At 34.4% G+C, this 25230-nt stretch overlaps 1 protein-coding gene and 1 long non-coding RNA gene across 6 annotated transcripts in view; one reads left to right on the top strand and one right to left on the bottom strand.

Annotated features, from left to right (window-relative positions):
* Window positions 1–7445, top strand: part of LOC126743048 (uncharacterized) — a 61837-nt gene extending 54392 nt beyond the window's left edge. The window contains exon 2 of the long non-coding RNA XR_007662765.1: window positions 6257–7445. This is a non-coding gene — a long non-coding RNA (uncharacterized LOC126743048). The remainder of the gene's footprint in view (window positions 1–6256) is intronic.
* Window positions 1–25230, bottom strand: part of LOC126743045 (protein fem-1 homolog CG6966) — a 97329-nt gene that overhangs the window by 61566 nt on the left and 10533 nt on the right. For all 5 annotated transcript variants that reach the window (XR_007662762.1, XR_007662763.1, XM_050449974.1 and 2 more), the window contains 2 exons: window positions 4570–4947; window positions 95–418 (listed from right to left, as the gene is read on the bottom strand). Coding sequence is in view for 3 of the 5 variants with exons in the window: in XM_050449974.1 (XP_050305931.1) it covers window positions 95–418; window positions 4570–4947 (702 nt within the window). In the remaining 2 variants the exon portion in view is untranslated. The remainder of the gene's footprint in view (window positions 1–94; window positions 419–4569; window positions 4948–25230) is intronic.

The following is a 25230-nucleotide window of genomic DNA, read 5'->3' as shown; positions in this document are numbered from 1 at the left end:
TTTATTTATTAGTGAGTGAGCAATGTGCCATTATATCGTAACCATAGATTGAACAAACTGTATTTATCGGCTCATAGACTAAGAATGGACTTACCTCAAAATCTTCTCAAAAAAGTCTAGTTGTCTCTTATATTGGGGACGGATCAACATCAATGGCCTCATTTCTAAAAGACTTGTTGCAAGTAGAATAAAAGTTTCGACTATGTCATGGAATCGCCTATCCGTATTGTCAAAATTGTCTAAAGCTGAATTTATATTATAGTCCACCATCAGTTTCACAAGCGCTTGTGCAGCAAAGCAGGTGTCTGTATACAAGACGGTATCTTTTTCTATGCGAATTTTCAGGACACGTCGCCAAAGTTCAATGCAACGCTGATAACAAGCTACATCTGCATAGTAGGCACCTCGATACATTAATCTACAAATTGAAATATCATTTTATACCCTACCTGTAAGGCTATGAGTTTCATTACACGGCGCATTATGTAATACAAAATATAATAGTGAGCCGATATAGCATGATTTCTTTTATAAAGATTTCTTTCAGTGACCTTTTTCGTCCACATTTTACAGTTAAGTACCTAATTCAGGTTAATAATAATTTAAAAGATATCCTGGTTACCTGGTTACGTTGATAAGGTAAAATCGTTGTTGGCTTGCATAATTGCGGTGTATATGATTCCACGCATATCACACGATGTTTTAAGTGTAATCATTTCGGTCACTCGCTAAAATTTTGCAAAAATAATATAGGGTCTTATGATGTTAAGTCTTGTAAAGCTAAGTCAGATCAATTTAAATGCAGTAATTGTTCTTTTTTGAAGAATAAATATAAATTAGATATAGATATAAATCACACTGTTTGGAATTATTCTGTCTGCCAATCATTTCAGGAGGCTAATAAGAAATACGTAGCCAATATCCTCGGTTCCTCTCTGTAGCAATTAACGTCACACCAGCTCCCCTCTACTTATTATGGTTCTCCGTCAGTGTTGTCTCATTCACACGATTTAAATAGTACCGACTTAGTTGATTCTCAACACCAACATTCTTACAATAACCTTTCGATTTATTACCAAAATACCAAGGGTCTTCGATCGAAAACTAAAGATTTCTTTAACGCCGTACTTACTAGTGAGTTTGATATTATCGCTCTTAGCGAAACTTGGCTGAATAATAGTATTTTGGACTGGAAATATTTTGTTTATCGGTGTGATAGAAACTATGATAAGAGAAATCAGAATCGGGGCGGTGGGGTTCTGTTAGCAATTAAACAAGAATATGCCGTTTCGATAATTAGAATGCATCTCCCAGATGATCTTAATAATAAACTTGAAATTGTAGAGATAAAAATACTATTAAAAAGTGCTTCAATTTATATAATTTTAATGTATATACCACCTGGGCTTGGTGCTGATATATATCAATCAATTTTCGAATATTTCTCTTCATTAGTCTACCTGTACAATTCACGAATTATTCTTTTAGAGGATTTTAATTTGCCAGAATATAGCCTCTATCTGAAGGGTTCTCTTCCAAGTACTAAACTAAAACAGATATTAAATATGATGGATTTTTTAGTTGGAATCAACTTAACTTAGTACAAAATCACCAAGCGCGGCTGCTGGTTATGGACGCCATAACCAGTCTTTATCTGAAGTTTGTACAGCTGAAAGATGTAATGATTTTTTAATTAAAGAAGACCCTTTTCATCCCTCTTTACTAATAAAATATAAAAATGTTGGAGATAAAATTCAAAATAATTTCAGAATTGAGAAGAAGAGAAGATTTAAATAACTTTAAACAATTACGTTGTCAGGTAAAAAATAATATTAAACTTTCATACACAAATTACTGTGCACAACTAGAAAACAATTTGATTACTGATCCCAATAGTTTCTGGAAATTAATTCACAACGCAATAATACTGTACCCCAGACCATGTCTGATGCATTTGCTAAATTCTTTCAAAGCTCATATACCAGTTCTACACATACCCTTAATATGGAAAATAATACCAATAGTAATGCCGACACAATTAACATAACAGTATTTACAGAAAAAGGAGTATTATGTGCCTTAAAAACAATCAAACCTAAAAGTATTGTGGATTGTGGGACCAGATAAGATTCCAGCGTTTTTTATTTCTGATTGTGCACACGTACTTGCCAAGCCCCTAACAGTCCTTTTTAATTTGTCTTTAAAATCAGAAGCATTTCCAGATTTATGGAAAGCTTCAAAAATTGTTCCTGTACATAAAAAGAATGATAAAAATAAAATTGAAAACTATCGGTCTATAACTATTATCAATAATTTTTCAAAGTGTTTTGAATGAACTCTGCATTCTATACTTTATCCACGCATAAAAAATATAATTGATATTCGCCAACATGGATTCATGAAGGGTAGATCAACTACCACGAATTTAGTGACTATAACCGAATTTATTGCCGACTCAATTAACTCAAATTCTCAAGTAGACGTGATATACACCGATTTTTCCGACTTTTGGCTTTTGACCGACTTGACCATAGCATTCTCATAAATAATTTGATCAATATTATGGCTTTTCCACACGGTTAAATCATTTTTTTATTTCCTATTTAACAAAACGCATACAGCATGTTGAGTGCTATGGTCATACCTTGGTTAAAATAATTCCAAATCTGGGGTACCTCAGGGCTCAATTTTGGGGCCACTATTTTTTGATTCATTTATTAATAATATGCCCAAGCATCTTAAAGTGGAAAGTCTATTGTTTGCTGATGATAATAAAAAATATTTTAAAATCAACAATATATCTGATTGCCTTGTACTTCAAAATGATTTTAGCCTCATAAACACCTGGTGTAAAAACAACAATCTCCCTCTTAATGTTGCCAAGTGCACTGTGATCTCATATACCCTGAAGAAAAATCCCATACACTACGAATACTCTATAGACAATGTACCTATTCCTAGATCAGAGGTGTTTAAGGACTTGGGGATTACATTCGATACCAGTCTATCTTTTGTTCCACATATTGCAGATATAGTGAGCCAAAGCTATACAATCTTGGGATTTATTATTCGAAATACACAGCATTTTAATAATATATTTACGTTAAAATCATTATATTTTTCGCTCGTTAGAACCATTCTTGAATATGCTTCGCAAGTTTGGTCTCCTTTTTATCAATGTCATATTCAAGATATCAAAAATGTCCAACAAAAATTTTTGAAATATCTCTGGTTTAAATGTGACATGTGTATCCGGAGATCGGTTTTCCACATCAAACTTTACTTGACAGATTTTCCATACGACCGCTTAATGTTCGACGTAAATCAGCTGATCTGCAGTTTTTATATAAATTGGTAAACCACTTGAACGACTCACCAGACTTGTTGGGAATGTTAAACTTTCACCTTCCAATGGTCTTAACAAGAAATCCTCCTACCTTTTACTCAACAAGAGCCAGAACTAATATTTCTAAATTTTCTCCCTTGCGCAGAGCTGGGGATGTATATAATGCTGTGCAGAGCCAGTGTACATATTTAGCTGCAGCATTAGAAATATTAAAAATGTAAACTTTGTAGTTTAAGTTCATTAAATTGTTATCTTTATTCATTCTACGTTAGTTTTGTATTTGGATAGTTAATTTTAAGCTGTAATTATGATATTTTTCCCACTAAATAATTGGATTTTGTAATCTGTTTATGTGGTGTAAATAAATAAAATAAAATAAAAATAAAATAAGTTCAACTAGTTATCATGGAAACAAATCATTTAATTGCCCAATTAAACAAGTAAATTAAGTTGTAACCCGTTTTCTTAAAAGTTTTGACGTATTGTAGTAAGCAAAATTTACTTAAGTTTACTATAATACAAAGAATAAAGACAAAATCTACTTTTTTAAAAGAGTACATATTAAAATCATAGCTTTTCTTTAGATCATTTGTATTAACTTTATTTTAAATTTTATAATTATAGACTTTAGATAAACCAGACCCTCTTTCTAAGTCTGATGTATATTGCCTACAATGCGCAGATTGTTCTGCTTTTTATTTTTATGTAGGACAGTCAGGAGAAGAGTGTCCACTGTGGTACAAGAACATCTTAGCCTTGTTAGGAAATCTTGAGACAACTGTTACAGAAACTAAGTCTGCTTTTGCTACCTGTCTTCTGACGACAGGGCATAATTTTACGGTTTTTTTAATGAAAAGTATGTTGTTGTTATCGCCTATATTATTATATTATATTAGTCGATTTTATTAGTAGATAGTAAATGTGTGTGACGGTCTTGTAATATTTTTAATTGGTAATATTTTTTAAACTTTGTCTTGCAGTGAGGTGCATATTATATTTTAGGTCTGATGATGCTTAATTCTTTAAGCGAGACAGGTAACCTATAATTTGTTTAAATATATAGCTCCTGCTATGAATTTTCGTTTTTCCGTTTTGTTATAAATTTTACGAAGTCTAATTTGACAAGGTCCTAAGTTGACAAGGCTTGTATATTATTCTACTTTCTTAATTGGCTTTATCTTTACATTCAACAACACACTGTAACACAACAGCTAAAAGCTTACCTAAATATGGTATCCTTATGATGACTTCCCAAGATCCTCTCAGCAACTAAAAGACTCTGGATGCGAATTTTATCTAAATCGCCAGACATAGCTAGTAGTTCATCTTCTGTTTCAAATTCTTTTTGATACCTATAAGCCTCGTACAAACCTACAGCTGGTTTCTTAGGATGTAAGTTGTGCTCATCCCTTATTTTTAGTGCTTTTCTCCAGTGCTGCATACATTTTGACACTCCATTGTGTTCGTCCAGGAAAGTGGCGCCCATGAGTTCATGTGCGTTGGCTAGCCTCTCTGGCGAATAATTTATATTTACTGTCAGATACTCGAAGATCTCATGAGCACCCTTGAGGCATGACATTTGTAAAGCGTCATCTCCATACCTTAAAATCATAGTCCATTAAGCTAAATATTAATAAAAAAATATGCCTTACATCAGTTTTAGGAAAATAGTATACTACACACCAATGCGCAAAATACAACAGAAACGAAAAAAGCTCTTAAAAAAATTACCATCTTTGTATTCTATTAGATTAGAAAGCAAACATTATAAAATTAAACTTTAAGAATAAAAAGAATCTGAATATAACTGACTTACTACTTTAACTGACTACTCTAATGAAGAAACAAGTTTGCTGGGTTTTTGCATGGCCAAGTAAATTGTAATACTACTTATTATATAATTATGTCAACTCAAATGCTGGTATTACCGGGAATGAAAAGCGAAAACCTTATGGATTAGATCTATTTAAAAAAATCTTTAAAGTGAATAATCTAATAATTAATCTTTTAATAAATAATTAATCTTTTTAGTGAATAGAGATTTAATATAACCTTAGAACATTAAATACATTAGAATAAACATTGGCTGCTTTGGATTGAGCGCAACATCTACACAGGGGAAGAGGGGATATTTTGTTGATAAACATGTTTAATATTCCAATATTTCCAAAAGAAAATAAAGTGATTTAATAAATTATTATAATTAGCAGAAACTGAGTTGCATTCTTTATTATATAGCAAAAGAAAGAGTGAAACTCGTTTAATAACCAAAACTATTTTGTACTATATTTACCCTAGACACTAATAGTAATTACTATTTTTAATTTGGATTCTTTAAACCACCAAATTTCCACACACAGCGGCAACGCTGTAGATTTTGCCCAGAAATATTCTCGCGATAAAGTATTTGGCAACAATGGCAACTGCCCTCGTTTACTTTTGGATGGTGCACCGTTCGTACAGTATTAGTATTAAAAGGATGTTTTGACTGGTTTCAGTGCGTTTTTTTATTTAATATTAAGACTAAAAACTCACCTGATTTATAAATGGGACATACCTTGACTAATTTCAGTTTTTTTGAGTCCAAAATTGGCGGTTTGAGAGCGCGCTATTTTGCGTTTGTTGTATAAGGTGTTGGTTTATAACGAAAAAAAACACTGATAAACTCTGTGATATTAATAATGATTTAAAGAGGTACTATATATGGCTTCTCCAAAATGTATTAAAAATACACTGACATAACACCAAACATATAATTTTTAAACAAAAAAGTAAGACTAAGCGATTGAAATATTTCGATAAACATTTGTAAACTGGAAACAATCAAGTATTTGGGTCCTATTTTAGATGAATATTTAAACTGGAAGCATCATATTGAGTAAATTTAAAGCAAAATTATATCTATTACAGGGACTATGGTAGATATCATTGGACGCCAGATCGTTACGAGATTAAGAGCAAGTAGCAAGAAGCATGGACCGAACAACGTCTGGTCAATAGGAAAAAAGTGAAAATTAAGTTAAGCAAAATTACAGAATATATAGCAACAAAATATTTAAGGCTAATAATCAACTTTTCTGTTCTCTTTGTTTACTATAAATATAACTCCGTCATAGCAGGTGTTATTTATTTATTTTATTTATATATTCTTTTTTATACAACAATGGCATTGTGATAAATATATAGGTATATATGATTTAATAAATACAGCTGATTATTGTAGAATGAAATTATGTATAATAGTATATTTTGTAATTTACATTTAGAAAAGCATATAATTTATAGTTTAAAATATGAATTAAGTTTATCGAGAGTATAGGCTTAAAAGGCTTGGCTTATTTCATTTGAAGATGATAAAAAACGATTTGTTCTATCCTCCACATTTAATGTTCGATCTTACGACATTATTTGTTCACCCGAAACGTGGTTAAAATTGTGAGGACGAGGCGTGAGAGTTATGTTTTACAGTAAAGGTACTATTAAGTTCAGAGAGCTGGATTTGTCATCTTATGATATATCTGTTTTAGAACATTCTTGGATTTCCGTTAAAATTGCAAGTAAAAAAAATTTGTCTGGGAACTTGTTATAGTGGGAATATTAAGAGTTGATTGGAAGTACTTGAAGAGCCTATACTTTTACTCAGGTTTCAATTTGATTTAATTCTTTAAATCAAATTGAGAGGGAGATTTCAACATCGACCTGTCACTTCTGAATAATGTCTCTACTGCACTTCTCTCATTTCTTGAAAAGTATGGTCTCTCAAAAGTAGTTAAAGACTCGACACGCATCAGAGGGCTTTATTTAATTGACTTACTGATAACATCAGCTTCGCCGTATGTTATAAATCGTATAGGCCGATATATCTGATCACCAATTTATATCTTGTAATATTGAAGATACAAAAGATAAACCTATTCCTATGCTTAACACATATAGAGATTTTTGGAGCTTTGATGCTAAAAGGTTTCTTATTAGGTTAAGCCAAATAGTATGGCCAGATTTTTCAATTAATGATGTTAATAACGCCATATCTCTTGTAACATTAATTATGTAATATGTAAATATTAATGTTATTTTAATAAATATTATGTAATATTAATATCATGAAAATATTTAATGAGTTTGCACCTTACAAAACTGCTCGAAGTTCCCCGCTCCTTGGCTTAAAAAATGATTCTAAAACTTTCTGGCATACTCTAATACTTAAATGTAAGTCAATCTGAGAGTGAATCAAGTTTGAAGGCTTCTGTGAATGAAATTAGTATAATCTTTATAAATATTACATCTAGAGTACCATCTTTGAATTCTGATAGAGGTTTCTGTTCCACTTAGAACTAATGCAATAGGTGTAGACAATATAAATCTGAAAATCCCTGCATTTATTTGTCTTGCCAGAATTAATAGAACATTTTACTTATATAACGAATTTATGTCTTACCACTAAATCATATCCAAATATCTGGAAAATGGCAAATGTGATTCTGGTGCCCAAAAAGAGTACTGCGACTGACAATGTGTATTATAGATCTGTAAGTTTGCTTCCCACGGTGCTAAAGATTCTGGAAAGAACTGTTGCTTCTCAACTTTGTGATTTTCTTTCACAAAATAATATACTACCTCCTATACAATCTGGTTGTAGGCCTGCCTACAGCACTACAACAGCCTTGCTGAAGGTCACTGATGATATTTTTACAGATCTTGACAAAGGATTAAACACTAGTTAGATCCTACTGGATTTCAGCAAGACCTTTGATACCCCAGATCATAGTCTTTTGTATAGGAAACTTCCTTATTTTGGGCTGCCTAAGAAAGTTGTCGAATTTTTTAAAAGTTAGGTATCTGTTAAAACGCAAACAGAGAATAATATACAGAAGTAAGCATTCTGTTTGGACGAATTCAAGAGACTATCCTCTGGGTTATATCCTAGGCCCCCTTCTGTTCCTAATTTATACAGCAGACTTTCATAATTATTTAAAATATTCAAAGTATCACTGCCGATATCATATGCCGATGGCACAATAAAAATTGAATGATAACTTTAAAAGCATTTCAAATATTTCCAGGACCTACTCCCTACTTTTGAATGAACTGAAAACAGAAGTTTTACTAGAGTTTTACAAAAGTTTTTTTACCTATGTAAAAATTCCAATTTTCTTTTGCAGGATAACACTTTCAGATTGGCTTTGAAAGGCGCCCAATTAAAATTAATCAATTCTTGTCGTAATTTAGAATTAATTCTTGATAATGACTTAAGGTTTTCATAGCATGTTTCTTACCTAATATCCAATGCAAAACTTAAAATTAAAGATCTTTATAAACACAAAGATTATTTAACTAAAAATTTGCAAACTCAGAATTTGTGATTTACTAATTTTGTCCGCTATTTCATATTGCAATGTTCTTTACTGGTGTTAAGGAAAAAAAGATAGGATTTTCCTGCAAAGCATACAGAATTGGTGTATAGATTTTTAAGAATTTGAACTGTGAACATATGTTGCTCTGCATCCATTATAAAAAGCGTCCACTTCTTTTAATTATTTACCTATACAGGGTGTCCTATTTGCCATGTGTGACTATTGCCATTTCCGAAACTATAGGAAACACGAGAGCGGTTAAATTTAAAAAAAGTTGCCAATTTTGATGCTTATTCTAAATCCTTTTAGAGCGTTGCAGAATGTTTTTTAGTTTGTGAGTTACGGGGTGATTTATAAACGCCAAATTTTATTTTAATTATTATTTCCAAAACTATTGGTTTTAGAAATTTCCTTTTAATTACAAAGTTTTATATTTTTGTGTGCTCTACAAAACTTCACCTTTAGTTTATTTACGACGTGTGATATATTGACAATGACTATCAACTACTTTTTTTTTTAATACGGCCCTGCATTTTTTATAGCTTATTTTAAAAGAATTTTTAATTCTTTTTAAAATGATGTATCTCATTCATACGTTTTCCAACGTTTCGACGCATTAATGACCATCATCAGGAATTTTTCCCTAATGCGGGCCTGATTTTTTTTAATTGGAAATGAATTACTTATTAATACAGTAAAAAGTTTATCTTTTTGGTTGTTATTTAAAAATATTTATAAACTCTAAAATAATATAAAAGTAGTAGAATTAATAATAATTATTAATTCTACTACTATGACTTGGCTTTGTCAATAACCTTTAAACAGTGTACATTTGTTTAGCTGTCATCAATTTCTTTATTCAATAATCATCTGCAGAATAACATTATTACTTTTAAATGTTAATCATCAATATTAATAGGTCATTAAAAAAAAATAAATATTACAACAATGATCTGACTAACTTTATAATAAATTTATTTTTAATAAACAGTATAATAATGAACAAAAATAAATTCAGAACTTATTTAAAATAAATAAAGGCTATTAAATATTATGTACATAATTATGAAATAAATTGTTATTAATCTAAATGTTTGAAATGACCACCATTATTTTGTACGCATTTGCGCGCATTGATTACAATTTTTCTTTGAATGTTGTTGAATGACTGATCATTGTTTTCAGAATATCATTTTCTATCGAAATACGTAATAATATACCAAGTGTCCCATTTAAAATAAGAAAGTTTAAGTGTTTCTTCCTGTTAAACGGGAAGTGATGGAAAACAATAGAATATGTCAAAAGATGCTCTTATAACTATTCTATCGATATACCAAATTTCATTTCTTTATCTTGAAAAGTAAAAAAGTTATTAAGAGCAATCATCAGCACGTGACATTGCCTGAAATGGGTTTAACGCGCTTTATCGGGAAGATGAGCATTTGGCAACAGCGCATTGTTACAGCAAAGCAGAACACTGTTCGTCTCGCAGCAGACCGGTCAATGTTACCAGAGATTCATCGGGAGGAACCGATCCGTGCATTTTTTAGTTTGCATGTGTATTTTGGTATTTCAAGACCTTTGTCTCAGTAAAGAAAATAACATTTTTGTATAAGTTCAATCAAAATATCTTTATGTTTCTCTGGTAATACAGTTTATTCTCTACTCAAATTAACGGATTTAATTTATTCATAAAAAAAGCTTTTATATAGGAAGGTATTAGTATCAAAAATTTAGGGAGAGAAGGAATGAAATATAAAAATGTTTATAATTTTGTCTCACTTTCAAATATATGTACCTAAAACAGTATTTAGTATTTAATTAAGATATAAATAATAAATTAGAGACATGTGAGTGACTTCCGTCAAAAAAGGGTAGAAGCAACCCTATAGATCGAAAAAAGAAATTATCTTATTTCCAAATATGCGTAACACTATTATAATATATATACAGATCGTGTTTTCGTTCGTTACTTATAGGAAACGGCATAGAGGCGAAATTTGGAACGTCGCGCGTGTACGAGTGCCTGCGACAGAGCACCGCCCCGGCCGGCCCGAGGACGGGATTAGTAAACATCTGACTTTTGTGGGAGCTGTGTCGTTTGGCGACAAAATGTCCCAAAATATTACGCGAAAATCCAGGCATTTTTAAAATATTTATTCAAATGCGGGTTTTACAGACATGACAATGTGTAAAACCCGCATAGAATTGTAATCTTAAAATGTTTAATATGCTGTGTTTTGCATAATGAAAATTAAAGCGTTATTCTAATAAAAAATAAAATATCAACTCTGATAAAAATATAATAAAAAATCAGAAATAAAACTCTAATAAACAAACTTAACAACATATAATTTTTTAAATAAAAGTCTCAAATAAACCGCCTTATTTCGCTAAACAAAAACTTAACCTATCGTAAAAGCTATTTCGCACCTCCAAAAGAGTTTCAGGTAAAATGGAATTGGCACCTTCGACAATTTTATTTCGCAACTCCTCTAAATTTGTTGGCCTACTAAATTCATGCTTGTAAATGGTCTGCTTAAGGTAACCCCACAGATAAAAGTCATTTGGAGACAAATCTGGAGATCTAGGAGGCCATTTAATATCGCCAGTCCCACTAATAAGGCGGTTAGAAAAAGTATTTGTTAAAAATTCTTTTACCCTAGCCGCGTTATGAGCAGGACAGCCATCTTGCTGAAAATAAACCGATTCCAGCTCTACATCAGGTAGGATTTGAATGGCAGGAAGAACTTGGTTTTGCAGCAACTCAAGGTACTTTTGGGCGTTTAAAGTGCCATCAATAAAAAATGGCCCTATAACATTGTCGCCCAAAATACCTGCCCAAACATTCAATTTCTGAGGATACTGGGTACGAAACTGAAAACTTCTGTGCTCGTTTTCCTGAGACCAATAATGAACAATGGAAGCATTGTGTTTGCCATGTAATGGAAAAGAAGATTCATCAGAAAACAAAATATTTTTTAAAAAATATTCGTTTTCAATTGCCCTTTCCATCATGGTTTCACAAAATTCCATTCTTCGCCACTGGTCTTCAGGAAATATTTCCTGAGTTTTTGAATACTTGAAACATTTGTACCCATATTTTTTCCAGATACGAGCAACAGTTTTATTGCTCACTCCTAGTTCCTCTTCAACACTTCTAGTGGACCCTGTCGAATAAAGCTCTAGGGTACTTCAAACCATTTCTTCCCGCCGTTCTATATCCTGGACCACTTCAATAGGTGATTCTTGACGTTTTGTGTGGCATTTTTTACAATCTTGAAGACAAAAGGTTGTGTCAAAATTTGTAACCACATTTAAAACCGTTTTTGCACAAGGAATCGGTCTATTCTCAAATGTCACTGAAAACAAATCTCTACATTGTACTGCCGAATTGCGTCCATAAAACCATTTAATTAGTTGAACTCTTTCGGAAGGGGTATAAACAGCCATAGTGAAAAAAACACGAAAATAACGCTAAAAAATTATTAATGCAACGTGCAGTAACACAGCAAAGTGAGGTCTGCTGACTCCCGGTTCAAAAAATAAAAACGAAAAATTCCGCCGCCTGTAAGCCGCAACCAACCGGTGTTGCCATTATTTTGGGTAATACGTAGCTCACGATAACACATATAATATTATTATATATATATTCGTTATGACTCGGTCGTTCAATCGCCCAGCTAAAATTTATATATATATTTATATTATCCGAAGCCCGTTCACAGATCTCTTCCCATGCCGGACCGGTAAACACCCGATCCTATTAAATATATATATGATGTTTAATAGGATCGGGTGTTTACCGGTCCGGCATGGGAAGAGATCTGTGAACGGGCTTCGGAATAAAGCAAAGGTCCACGAACAACCACAAGTTGACTGAGCGAAAGTCTGTCTACTTTATTTTTTGAGGTTAAAATGACAGTTGTAAATGTCAAGTTTACAGGTAAGCGCCATCCTAAAAAAAAGTAATTATGGAAAAGGGGTCTTGTGTTTAAATGAGTATTTTTCATTTAATTATACGGAAGGTCTCTATTTTAATTCGTCTTAAAGTAGCAGGCTAAACAATTCAACTTTATATTTTTTATTAGTAATAATTTTACGAATAACAATTATTTACCTAAAACAATAATAAAAATAATAAGATTTAATTTAAAAGATGTTAAAAATGATTTCTTTGTATCTTTTAGCAATAATAATAAAAATCTTTTAGCAAAAAAAAGTATTTGACACATAAATTCTCTTGAAACGGGTTAAGATATGACCATCATATTTTGTAATTATAAAGTACTCATCCTTTCAAACAAGGTATCATAAGACCTCCTTCCTATAAAATTTATTCGTTTATTCTAAAATTTATAAAATTTTAAAATGAACGCACATCAGTCCATTTATTTATTCAATATTGAAATTTACTGATATTAAAAATATTTTTAGGAGCAAATTCTTTATCTCAATGCAAAATTGAGAAGGAAGAGACTTTATTCCCAAAACATCTTTAGGTGCGCCACCGCCCACCTTCTTTTAAGGGAATTTAATTTAATTTCAAATAAAAAATACTTACCGGAGTTCTTAAAGTAGTTTCGGCTTAATCAATTAACAATACAAAATTGATATAAATAGCGAATAATAGGAATTTAGTAAAGACCGGGCTGTATAACATACATAACAACTATAGCGAGAGTGTATTAAAACGCAATTATGCTTATATTGTATACGTATAATAAATCAAAAATAATCAAAAGAAAAACAAGGCATTTCATCCCCCGTCAAACGAATTATTATCAACTCGGTAGGGCTTCACAGTGATATTACAGGGGGGCTAACCGAAACGGCGGCCATGCCATGTCGAGCTCAACAAACGCTCGGACAAGTCAATTTAGACTACCAGGAGGAAACATTTTCTGAGTATAATACCACCCCTGTCTGTCATTCCTTAGCTAGGGTGGAACTATCCTCAAAAATGTATTACTATCCTTTAAATTTTGTATAAACGGAATAGCGAGTCGAGTTATAGCGTAGCCGATCGATAATTCTAGCCTGGACACTTATCCCCGCTTCCATCGATACCTCACAACAGAAGCCGAAATCATGCGAGGCGACGACCGCATCGCGATGGCAAAAATTCCGCGCTGGGGCACATATTTTGCGTTGATTCGAAATTATATTTTACTGCAGTTATTATTATAGTTTATAGTAAGATTACGCATTTAAAATTTTAAACTACCAAACTAAGCAACAAAAATTTGGCGTAGGTACCTACCTAATTTTGTTTTCGGCATTAACATTTTTACGAAAAAGTAATACAGCAATGCAAAAACTTTCCCATAACAACCAAGATAACCCACAAAAGTGTCAAGAATAAGTTTTTGAAAATTTGTTTTTTTTTTCAATAATCTTCAAAACCACATAAAATATATATATAATTTTTATATGGCATATTCTTTTATAAGTCAATAATGTGCAACTTGGGGTAAATTATCCATTTTCGTATTTTGAGGGTAGACGAATTTGAAACACCGTTTATGTATATTTTTCCAATAAAATAAATAATAATAAATATTTAAAACCTTTATCATGTACCTAAAAATACGTAATAATAAAAAAAATATATTATCTTGTAAAATGTAAAATATTAGGTCCCGCGGTATCTCCACTTAGTCGTTCCACTGTACGGCGTGCGCCACCAAATCTCGGCTTCAATTTTGACGCCACGAGACCAGTGTCACGGCTAGAACTATCGATCGGCTACGGTTATAGCTTCTTTGAAAGGTCTTTTGATTCTCTTTACGTTTCAGCTGTAGGTTATAGTCCATAAAAAAGGGTCGAGTGATATGGTGTCCGATAATTCCCACAAATACATTTGTTTTTTGGGGATATTGTGTCCGAGTATGAACAAAGCGATGTTCATTTTCTTGGCTCCAATACCGGCAGTTCTGAACATTTGGTTCATTGTTGAGGGTAAATGTACATTAATCGGTAAAACAAATATTTCTTAAAAAATTCCTATCATTATTTGCTCTTTCCATCATTTTAAAACAAAATGCCATTCTTCGCTCTTCATCTCCTTCCTGCAACTCTTGATGTTTTTCGAATTTATACGAATAATATTTGTGTTTTTTGAAAGTGCGCAATACCGTTGTATGATGTTTATTTATCTCTTGCCCAAGAACCCTCGTACTAACCATCTTGTTTTCCTCCACACTCAGTAGATTATTAAGATCTCTGTTCTCTCTTTCTTAGGCTCTATTTTCGATATCCTGAGTTGAACATTTACAATGATTTATTACGGTACCTTTGGACTCGAACATATTGACATCACGTTGAAATGGACGGAATGGGCTTGGTGAGGAAATAAACTGAAAACATTTCAGATACTGCTCTAAAACTGTTTCCCGCATAATGCCACTTAATTATGGCTATTTTTTCGTCGATTGAATAATTCATACTTGTTTTCAAATATTGACTGTCACTGATTTATTGACACTTTTGCTCACGTCAGTGACAATATTTATTTTACTGGTGCCCGTTTGGTTTTACCTGAACCGAAAATTTGCTAATTTTGCAATTACATTTAATTGAATAATTCAAGATTCGCTTATTAAAATTTTTGGAAACTTTACAAAAGGATTTGCCAGATTGGTCTCTTCAAAAAGTTATCTTCCATTTTTTCTATAAAATGTACAGGGAAGCCAATATTTGACCCCCTTAAAATTTAAATGGGTTTTCCTATGTTCCTCTCGGCGAAGCACCACCCGGTATATATAAATCTCTATTATTGCATGGCTTATAACGATGGCCATTTTCAGTATTTGTTGGACTAGCGTTTATGTATGATTGTTATAAATTAATAGTTCGATAAAGAATTGCGATTTAATACAGTTTTTCCAAACACCCAACATTGAATACTGGTTTTCCAAAAAACTATATTAAATGTTAAAATAGTCAATAGTTTGAGAATCGCTGAAGTAAGATCCTTTAAATTAGGTGTAGCCGTAAAGAACATCAAAAGACCTCTCAAACAAGGTATAACTCAACCCACTATTCTATTTAAAATTTTTGAGTTTAGTTCCACCCTGGCTAAGGGATGACAGATGGGGGTGGTATTATACTCTGAAACTGTTTCCTCGTGGTAATCTAAATTGATGTGTCCATGTCCAAGCGTTTTCTTTTTAAAATCTGTACGAGCTCGACATGGCCGCCGTTTCGTTTTCGTTTAGCCACCCTGTATATACAGCTCTCGTCAGAGAGAAATAAAAAAAATAAATAAATATTAATTTCTTTTAATGTTAATTACCTTTAAATATGCCTTCTTAAACAGGTCTTAGCAATCAATATAAAAAAATAAATTATGACATACGCGTGAGCTTCATCAAAGGGGCATAAAATAAACCCCAAAGTTTTTTTTTAAATGTGTGTCTCAGTTTTAAACTCGTTACATTAAATTACACTTATTTTTTTGTGTTTATGGATGTTGTGTGTACTTATAATGACGTATACTACCGCTCAAAAGTATTTGCCCACATATGACTGTTTTAAAGTTATAACTTAAACAAAATGAATATAAACAATACATTTTTCAATTAATTAAATTTAAGAAAATCAAATTTTGGATTCATCTACATGTTAGCCTCAATTTTTAATAACAGCTTCACAGAGTTTCGGTAGTCTTCTAATTAATTTGTCCAAAGTTTCCTGAGGTATCTTGTGCCACTCTTCTTGGATAATCCTCCACAAGTCTTCTTTTGATGTGGGGCATGATTTTCGCACTTGTCTATCCAGTTCATCCCACAGTAATTCGATAGGATTGAGGTCCGGTGATTGTGAGGGCCATACCATAACTTTCAGAAGATGTTGCCTTTAAACTTGACCTAAATATTGCTTGCACAATTTCGACGTGTGCTTGGGATCATTGTCATGTTGAAAGATGAAGTTTTCCCCAATTATTCGAGTACCAGAAGGAAGTACATTGTCACTTAAAATTGTTTTGTAACCCTCTTTTCGAAGAATTCTCTTTATTCTAATTAGATCGCCCACTGCAGATCCTTCGAAACAACCCCACACCATCACCGAACCACCACCGTGTTTAACTGAGGCCACCGTACAGTTCTCAGCGACCCTTTCATTGGCATAACGGCGAACAAAAACTCGCCTCTTTGTTCCAAAAACCTCGAATTTCGACTCGTCACTCCAGAGAACTTTCGTCCAGTAATCAATGGTCCATTCTTTGTGTGATTGGGCCCACTCAAGTCTTTTCTTCTTATTAACATCATTCAGTAGCGGTTTTGATACAGCTAAACGTCCTTTAAGACCAGCATTATAAAGTCGCCGTTTTACTCTCGAAACACTGACCGCTTTTTTACGCTCCTTGTTGATTTTTGCTGTGATTTCAGGGGCGTTTTTTTTTTTTTGGGTCGGTGGAGAAATTCTTTATGAACACTGGTTACGCGGCGCCGCCCCCAGTAGTGTGGGACTCAGTGTCGAGTCTGTTTCGTCCTATACCCACTAAAACTCCACCGCTGGGTGGTGCCTTGTGGCTCCCTACACTGCGGTCTGCTAAGAAGCAGTCCTATTGTGTCCCATATGTTTAGTCCCACAGGTTCAATTCTGTAGCTTCAAGGAAGTCCAGGATTGTGCCCAGTGGTAGATTTCTTATACCCTCTGGTGAGGGTTTCTCTTCCCCCAGGAATGTTGCCCTGGTTTGATTAAATGCTTCACAGAAGCACAGTATGTGAAGAGTTGTTTCGTCCTCCTCATTGCATCCCCTACATAGCGAGGTAACTGATTTCCCTAGCGTATGCAGGTGTTTCCTGCTGGGTGCATGGCCTGTAAATAGCCCCGCGACCCTTCGCAGTTGCTGTCTGGAGAGGCTCAGTATGTTCCTCACCCTTCTTGAAGGGTGGGCTGCCTATAAGTTGTTTGGATTGTTCCATCTTTGGCAGCTGTTCCCAGTAGAATTTGTTCTGGTTTGTTAGCCAGTTGCCGATTTCCCTCTTCCAGGTCTTATCGTTGACACAACATGTTGGTTCAGGGCCTACCAGGCTGTTGCTGGCTCCCTGGGTTGCAAGTTGGATAGCCCTTCTTGCAGCCTTATTGTTGCCCATATTCTCTGCTAGGATTATCTTTGGCCTATTTTGCGCTTCGGCGAGGTTCCTGAGATCCTCCCAGCAGCTTTGCACAGTCCTTGACTTAGTCTCGAACTGTTGTAGTGCAAGTGTTGCAGCCTGGTCTCATGTGAAAATTGCGAAGGATTTGCCTCTTGGCAGCCCTTCTCTCATCAGTTGGACACAGGTTTGTATTCCTATTATGCTTGCCTGTAAATTTGTTGTTTCCAGGCCCAGGTTTAGCATAAGTTGTCTGCCCTGTTGTTCGTCCTCCACCACGCCCACAGCTACCCCGATCTTGGATCGTTTGGTTGCCGTGTGCCATACTGAGTAACCTCTTTGCCTGAGCCTGTCCGCTTCTGCGTCCAGTGGTCCCCTTTTCTCTTTGATGACAAAAGGTTTGTCTAGGTATGTGACCTTGGTTCTGTCTGTTCTTAGGGCCAGGCGCCCAAGGTCCTGTATCTTGTCAAATAAGGCATTGTGCCCATCTTTCGATAGGATTGTTGCGCCATTTGACAGCAGTCTTTTCGCCCCCGATATAGCTTCAGCCCGTACCACTAAGTGTAGCGGGCTTAGTCCTATCAGGTTCTCTAGGGCAGCAGTCGGCGTTGTTGACATCGCTCCTGTTATGCCCAGACATGCTATTCGTTGTGTTTTGTTGAGTATCTGTATTACAGTCCTCTTTTCTGCCGCATGCCACCATATAGGTGCTGCGTATGTAATGATGGGTCGAACCATTGTCGTGTACATCCAAGTCCCCATGATCTACCGAACATTCTCTTACAGTACATAAGAGTTTTCGTGGCTTTATTTGTAGCCTGGATTACATGTTTCTTGAAGCTGAGTTTCTTATCCAGGGTTATACCTAGATATTTGACCTCGTCTTCAAGTCGCAGATTTTCTCCATAAAATTTTATGTTTCTAATGGGCTCTAGTTTCCTTCTTTTGGTAAAGGAAACCAGAGTAGTTTTTGTGGGATTTACCCTTAGTTGTTCTTCCTCACACCAGTGCTCGACAGTAGTCAGGGCTCTTTGCATTTTTTCGAATACATGAACCTGACTACCCCCTCGTGTAAGGATGACTATATCGTCAGCATATCCTATAGCGAGGATAAGCTGCCTCTCCAGTCGTGTCAGCAAGCTGTCCGATACAAGGTTCCACAGCAGCGGTGACAGTACGCCCCCTTGCGGTGTTCCCCTGCACACTCTGGCCTTAACCGTTGTGCTGTTGAGATTTGCTGCTACTTTCCTATGATTTAGCATTTGGGTTATCCAGCCGCCAATCATGGGATGTATTCCTCGTGCTGCTATCGCACGGTTGATTGAGTCATATGATGTATTGTCGAATGCTCCCTCAATGTCTAAGAAAGCTCCTAGGGCGATCTCTTTGTTGTTCAGAGATTGTTCGACCCTCTGGGTTATCTCGTGAATCGCTGATTCGCAAGATTTACCTGTTTGGTAGGCATACTGGTGTCGATCTAGAGGGTTGACCCGTAATACATTGTCCGTTCAGGGGCGTTAAGGCGTCTATTGCGTTTGCTTGTAATTATAATATTTAAATCCTCCTTTGAACTTATTGCCGTTGGCTTTCCCGATCGAGGTTTGTTGCTAATAGTCCCTTCTCCGGTAAATTTTTCTAACATTATTGTTTGGGACTTAAAATATTAACGCTAGACTAAGAATTATATTGGGAATATTCTTGGGTTATTTTTTAATTGGGTTTGCAGCTTTCTTAAAAATGATAAACACAGCTTGCATAATACTAAATTAAATTTAAAATTGGCGCGTGCAAAATGGCAGTTCCATGGACACGCGCAGTTTCCGCGTATATGCGGATGTATGAACTCGCAGCAAAAGCGAGCTCTCTTGCAATAGTGCTAGCACCGCTAATTTTATACGTTCGTACTAACAATGGCCGGCCAAAACCTATAAAGTGAAAACCGACGCTTATCGAGGTAAGTCTTTTGGTTTTGCCATTTATTAATTTTTTTTATAATCAAATACAGTCCATTCATAAACATTTGGTACCTTCTGAAGCCGGATTACCGGTCTTTGTCTTATGCAAGTTGTGTAAAAAAAATATATAATTTAATATATTTTTTACATTTGATGATAAAATTTAGTCATTAAAGACTTTAGGAAATTCAATTCATTATAATTGCATTTATCCAAAAAAAAAACTCATTTTAACATATTTTAAAATGAAAATTTAGTCTTTTAAAAATAATTATTTAACATTGGTCTTATACCAATAAATATATTACCAAAATTCCACATTGCGGGAGAAGTTGGCCAACCTTGAAAAGTGGACGCATATTTTTACCTTTTTTTAAAAATAGTTCTGCTGTAGATAGCACAAATAAATTTGGAATTTTAGTAAATAAATGCCGTGGTAACTGATACGACAAGAAATATCTAATTAATAATTATCGGGATTGTTCGGTGCGTTATTTATTTTCAAGTAAATAATACGAGCATATCAATGGTGTACCTAATACGGTTTTGAATAAATATATTTAAAATTAGTGTTAAATAACATTAGGTGTTTTGTTTTGGTATTTATTGGGTAATTAGGTATAGAATTATACTTAACAAGTGTAAACATAGTGCTATTGTTTGGATAAAAGACATATAAATACTCGTACACCTATGTCCTGTGGATTAAATAGAATAAGTGAGTACTTAGAAACTTCTATTTTTCTTAAAGTGTCATACGTTATTTTGTTATCCAGGCTTAGTCTAAATGATGTTATAAAGGTGGAAACTGACAAAATTTAAATATTTTCGCAGATCTAGCGACTTAAAGTTTAGAGTAATTTAACTTAAGGTTTTTTTCTTGACAAAATTTTGGTGGAACTTTTAAATTTATATTTTTGTAATGGCAGAAAGAACTAAAAAAGAAATAAAAAAGCTGCAGAATCAGCGTAATATTGAGATGAATAGAATTAAAGAATTATATAGACTCGCCGAAGAATGTTTGGCAGATCCTGATGATAAAACTAAAGCAGGCTCCTTTAAATTAAGGTTTTCGTCGAGAGAAATATTATATAAAGACTTTAATCATGCACACAGTAATATTGTAGGGATTTTGTCAGGCTTGGATGAGTCTGAAGATATGTTACGTGAGGAGGAGGCTATCAGATCTTCATTTGATGAAATTTTTCATTCAATTGGTACGTTATACATCAATATTTTTCCTCCTTCCCGTGAAGATCCTCCGAGTTCATTGAATTTTTCTGGAATAAAATATTCGAATAATAATATACGACTACCTAAGTTATCTTTGCCCATTTTTAAGGGCGATCTTAAAGAGTGGTGTTTTTTTATAGATTTGTTTAAAGTTTTAGTACATAGAAATCAAGATTTATCTAATATTGAAAAATTCCAATATCTAGTTACATCTCTGACAGGTGAACCATTAACTATTGTAAAAACTATTCCACTTAATTCTTCTAATTATGAAATTGCCTATAATACCCTTTACCAACGATATTAAAATAAAAGATTTCAAAGTTCTCATTACTGGAATGAAATATTAACTGCCCCTAAAGTAACTTCTGAGAATCCTCAAGCCTTGAGACATTTGTTGGACATTTTTAATGAAAATTTAAAAGCTTTAGAAGGTTTAGGATTTCCTGTACCCCACTGGGATTTTATAATCTTTAACTTATTACAAAAAAAGATTGATTCTCAATCAGTTAAACGATTTGAATTGCAGTTTAATCCGACTGATCCTTCTCAAGATATTCCTTCTTATAAGGAATTAACTTTTTTCTACAAAAACAATGTTTAGCACTTGACTCTGCCGCTTTGACAGTTACGAGTCCAACTACAAAGCCATTATTCAAGCCGTCATATGGTAATAATTTGCCAAAACATTCCTCTAGCCCAAATAAACCTACATATAAGGGCCCTAGGGCAGGTCCTTCTACCTTTTTTCTCCAGGGTAATACCTCTGAGCGGAAAAACTGTATTAGTTGCGCAAAAGATCATGATTTGGAACAGTGTTCATATTTTTTGAAGAAAACTCCAAATCAAAGATTTTCCTTTATTAAACACAAACATGCCTGCATAAATTGCTTTGGCTCCCATTCTGCACGTCAGTGCCCAGTTTCCAATGGATGTTCCATTTGCAAAAAGAGACACAATTCTCTTTTGCATTTTAATGATAATTCTCCGCCCCATAACACCGCTACCACCTCCTCAACAGAAACTCAAACCATGCCCAGTACCCTGGAGGATACTCCTGAGAACAGTGCCTTTCCTCAGGTAAAAACATTCACTAATGTAACGTCTTCTTCCTCCTTGGTATTCTTGTCAACAGCTAAAGTAGCAGTACTTGATAGTCGTGGTATTTTTCAGACTGTCAGGTTGTTACTGGATAGCGGAAGTCAAGCCAGTTTTATTACAGATAAATGCCTCATGCGATTAGGTTTACCTCGTAGAAGGTCACAGATTCCCATTTATGGATTAGGTGAAACTTCCACAAGTTCATCTGGTGTAGCTTGTTGTACAATTGGGCCTATTGGTAAATCTTCTGTCACATTTGATGTTGAGGTTAAGATCGTACCTAAAATTTGTTCTCACTTGCCTGAGCAATACATTTCATTGGAAAACTTTTCCTACTTAACGACGTTAAAATTGGCTGATGACAAATTCAACCAACCCGGATCTGTAGATATGTTGCTTGGAGCGGATATATTTCCATTCCTTATGGATGTGGGACGAATTGAGGCAGGGCCCGGAAAGCCAGTAGCTCTTAACACTATATTTGGTTGGGTTGTCATGGGAAAAACAGATGTTCGGCTAACAGGAATTCGTACTCTTCTTACTATCTGTCAGTCACCCTTGGATGAGACCATTAGAAAATTTTGGGAAATTGAGGAAATTCCGGCTGAAGTTTTGCCTTCAGCGGAAGACATTTTATGTGAAAAATTGTATTGTGATACTACATTTACTAACCCAAAAGGAAGATATGTCGTTTCATTGCCCTTTAAACAAACCGATCCTAAATTCGTCGGATCAAAAGAAATTGCTCTTCGGCGCTTTTATTCCTTGGAGCAACGATTAATTAAAAATCCTACTTTATATGCTGCCTATTCGGAATTCATGAAAGATTATCTAGATCTTGGACATATGTCTTTAGATTCCTTGAAAGTAAGGGGCTTAAACGGACAGGAGTATTTTATTCCACATTTTTGCATTTTTAAACCAGACAGTGCCACTACTAAATTAAGAGTAGTATTCGATGCCAGTGCTAAAGATGCAAACTGGATTTCATTAAATGATGCTCTTTTGGTTGGCCCTAAGCTTCAGCAAAATCTTTTCTTTATTATTAAATTTTAGATTTCATGAAATAGTATTTACATGCGATATCAAACAAATGTATCGCCAAATTTTAGTCAAAGAAGAGCATAGAAGATATCAAAAAATCTTGTGGCGATTTTCACAAAAAGACCCGATTCAAGAGTTTATTTTAAACACGGTTACCTATGGTGTGTCTTCGTCACCATTTCTCGCTTTGCGTACTATTGTGCAAATAGCAAAAGATCAAAAGGCAAGCTTTCCTATTGCTTCACAAGTTTTGCAGTCGGACTCCTTTGTAGATGATTTGGCAACGGGCGCACATTCCATTCAATCAGCTTTACGCCTGCAATCGGATCTTATCCAATTATTGGGACGAGCTGGGCTGGAACTGCGAAAATGGGCCTCAAATCATCAGGCAATTCTTCAAGCAGTACCCTTGTCTGATTGTCAGCAGCAACCTCTCTCTTTTGACAATTCGGATTGTGTTACAAAAATTTTGGGTCTGACATGGTTACCTACCTTAGACAAATTTTCCTACACATGCATACTGAAAAATAATTTGCCGACAAAGAGAGGCATCTTATCTGAATTAGCACGAATTTTTGACCCTTTGGGTTTTATAGCCCCTATATCATTTTTTGCCAAATATCTTATACAGTATTTATGGGTATTGGGCATGGATTGGGATCAGCCTGTGCCTAAAGATGTCGAAAATCGCTGGGTGCAATTTCAAAATGAATTATCCTTATTACAGGCCATAAAAATTCCTCGCAGAATTATTTCAAATAATTTCGAGTCTCTTGAGCTTCATGGATTTTGCGATGGAAGCGAAAAAGGATATGCAGCTGTTGTTTATTGTCGAGTGGTACGTAGTAATGAAGAACCCGTTGTTTCATTGGTTTGTGCTAAGTCAAAAATTTCCCCTTTAAAGAGAATTTCGGTTCCACGGTTGGAGCTTTGTGGCGCAGGTCTTTTAGCTAATTTACTTTCAGAAGTTATTAAGTGTTACTCGTCTAAAGTTGCCTTTGACAAGGTATATGGTTGGTGTGATTCCAAAACAGTAATCGCATGGATAAAATCATTCCGCATAGATGGAAGCCTTTTGTCAGCAACCGAGTAACACAAATACAAGCAAAGGTATCTCAAAATATTTGGCATTATGTTTCCACTAAGGAAAACCCAGCGGATTGTGCTTCGAGAGGCTTATTGCCTAATGAGTTGCTAAACCATCCCTTATGGTGGGCGGGACCTTCGTGGCTGCAGTCTGGGGTTGTTCCTTGTAGCGAAATTGATGTTAGTGATTGTCATGAAGAATCCAGGCCACTTGTTCTTATTTCAACACGCAGTTCTTCAGAAATATTAGATTTGCTAACAAAATTTTCAAATTTTGGAAAAATTAAAAGAATAATTGCTTATTGTTTGAGATTTATCTTCAATTGCAAAAATCCTAAAAATAAAAGAAATTATGGTCTTGATTTAGAAGAAATACATAAGGCTGTTTTGGTCTTGGTTAGAGAGACTCAGATCGAGTACTTTTTTGAGGATATTCTGAACTTAAAAAATAAAAAATTGGTTTCAAATCAGTTACGAAAATTAGCTCCTTTTTTGGATGAATCCGATATTTTAAAAGTAGGAGGTAGACTTAAACATGCTAATGTGGCATACAATTATAAGCATCCCATGCTACTTCCACGTCAAGCAAGACTTACTGAGTTAATTATTCTGGAAACGCATGTGGAAAATTTTCATCCAGGTTTCCAAACCACTCATTCACTTATTGTTCAAAATTTCTAGATTTTAAATCCCAAGAGGGCAATTCGCTCCGTAATTGGGAAATGTTTAAGATGTTTTAGAGTACATCCCAGGTCAAATATGCCTCAAATGGCTGATCTCCCTACATTTCGTGTCAACCAGTTAAAGTGCTTTTCACATGTTTGCGTGGATATGGGCGGGCCTTTTCAGATAACTCCCAATCGGACTAGAGGCTGTAAAATTTTAAAGGCATATTTATGTCTATTTGTTTGCTGCTGTACGAAAGCCCTGCATCTTGAAGTTACAACAGATTTGTCTTCAGAGTCATTTCTAGCTGCTTTACGACGAATGATTTCCCGGCGAGGAAA

This window comes from Anthonomus grandis, chromosome 12 (genome assembly GCF_022605725.1).
Source record: "Anthonomus grandis grandis chromosome 12, icAntGran1.3, whole genome shotgun sequence".
Taxonomy (NCBI): domain Eukaryota; kingdom Metazoa; phylum Arthropoda; class Insecta; order Coleoptera; family Curculionidae; genus Anthonomus; species Anthonomus grandis.
The sequence above is the reverse complement of the archived record's forward strand: the minus strand, read 5'-3'. Positions and strand labels throughout refer to the sequence as shown.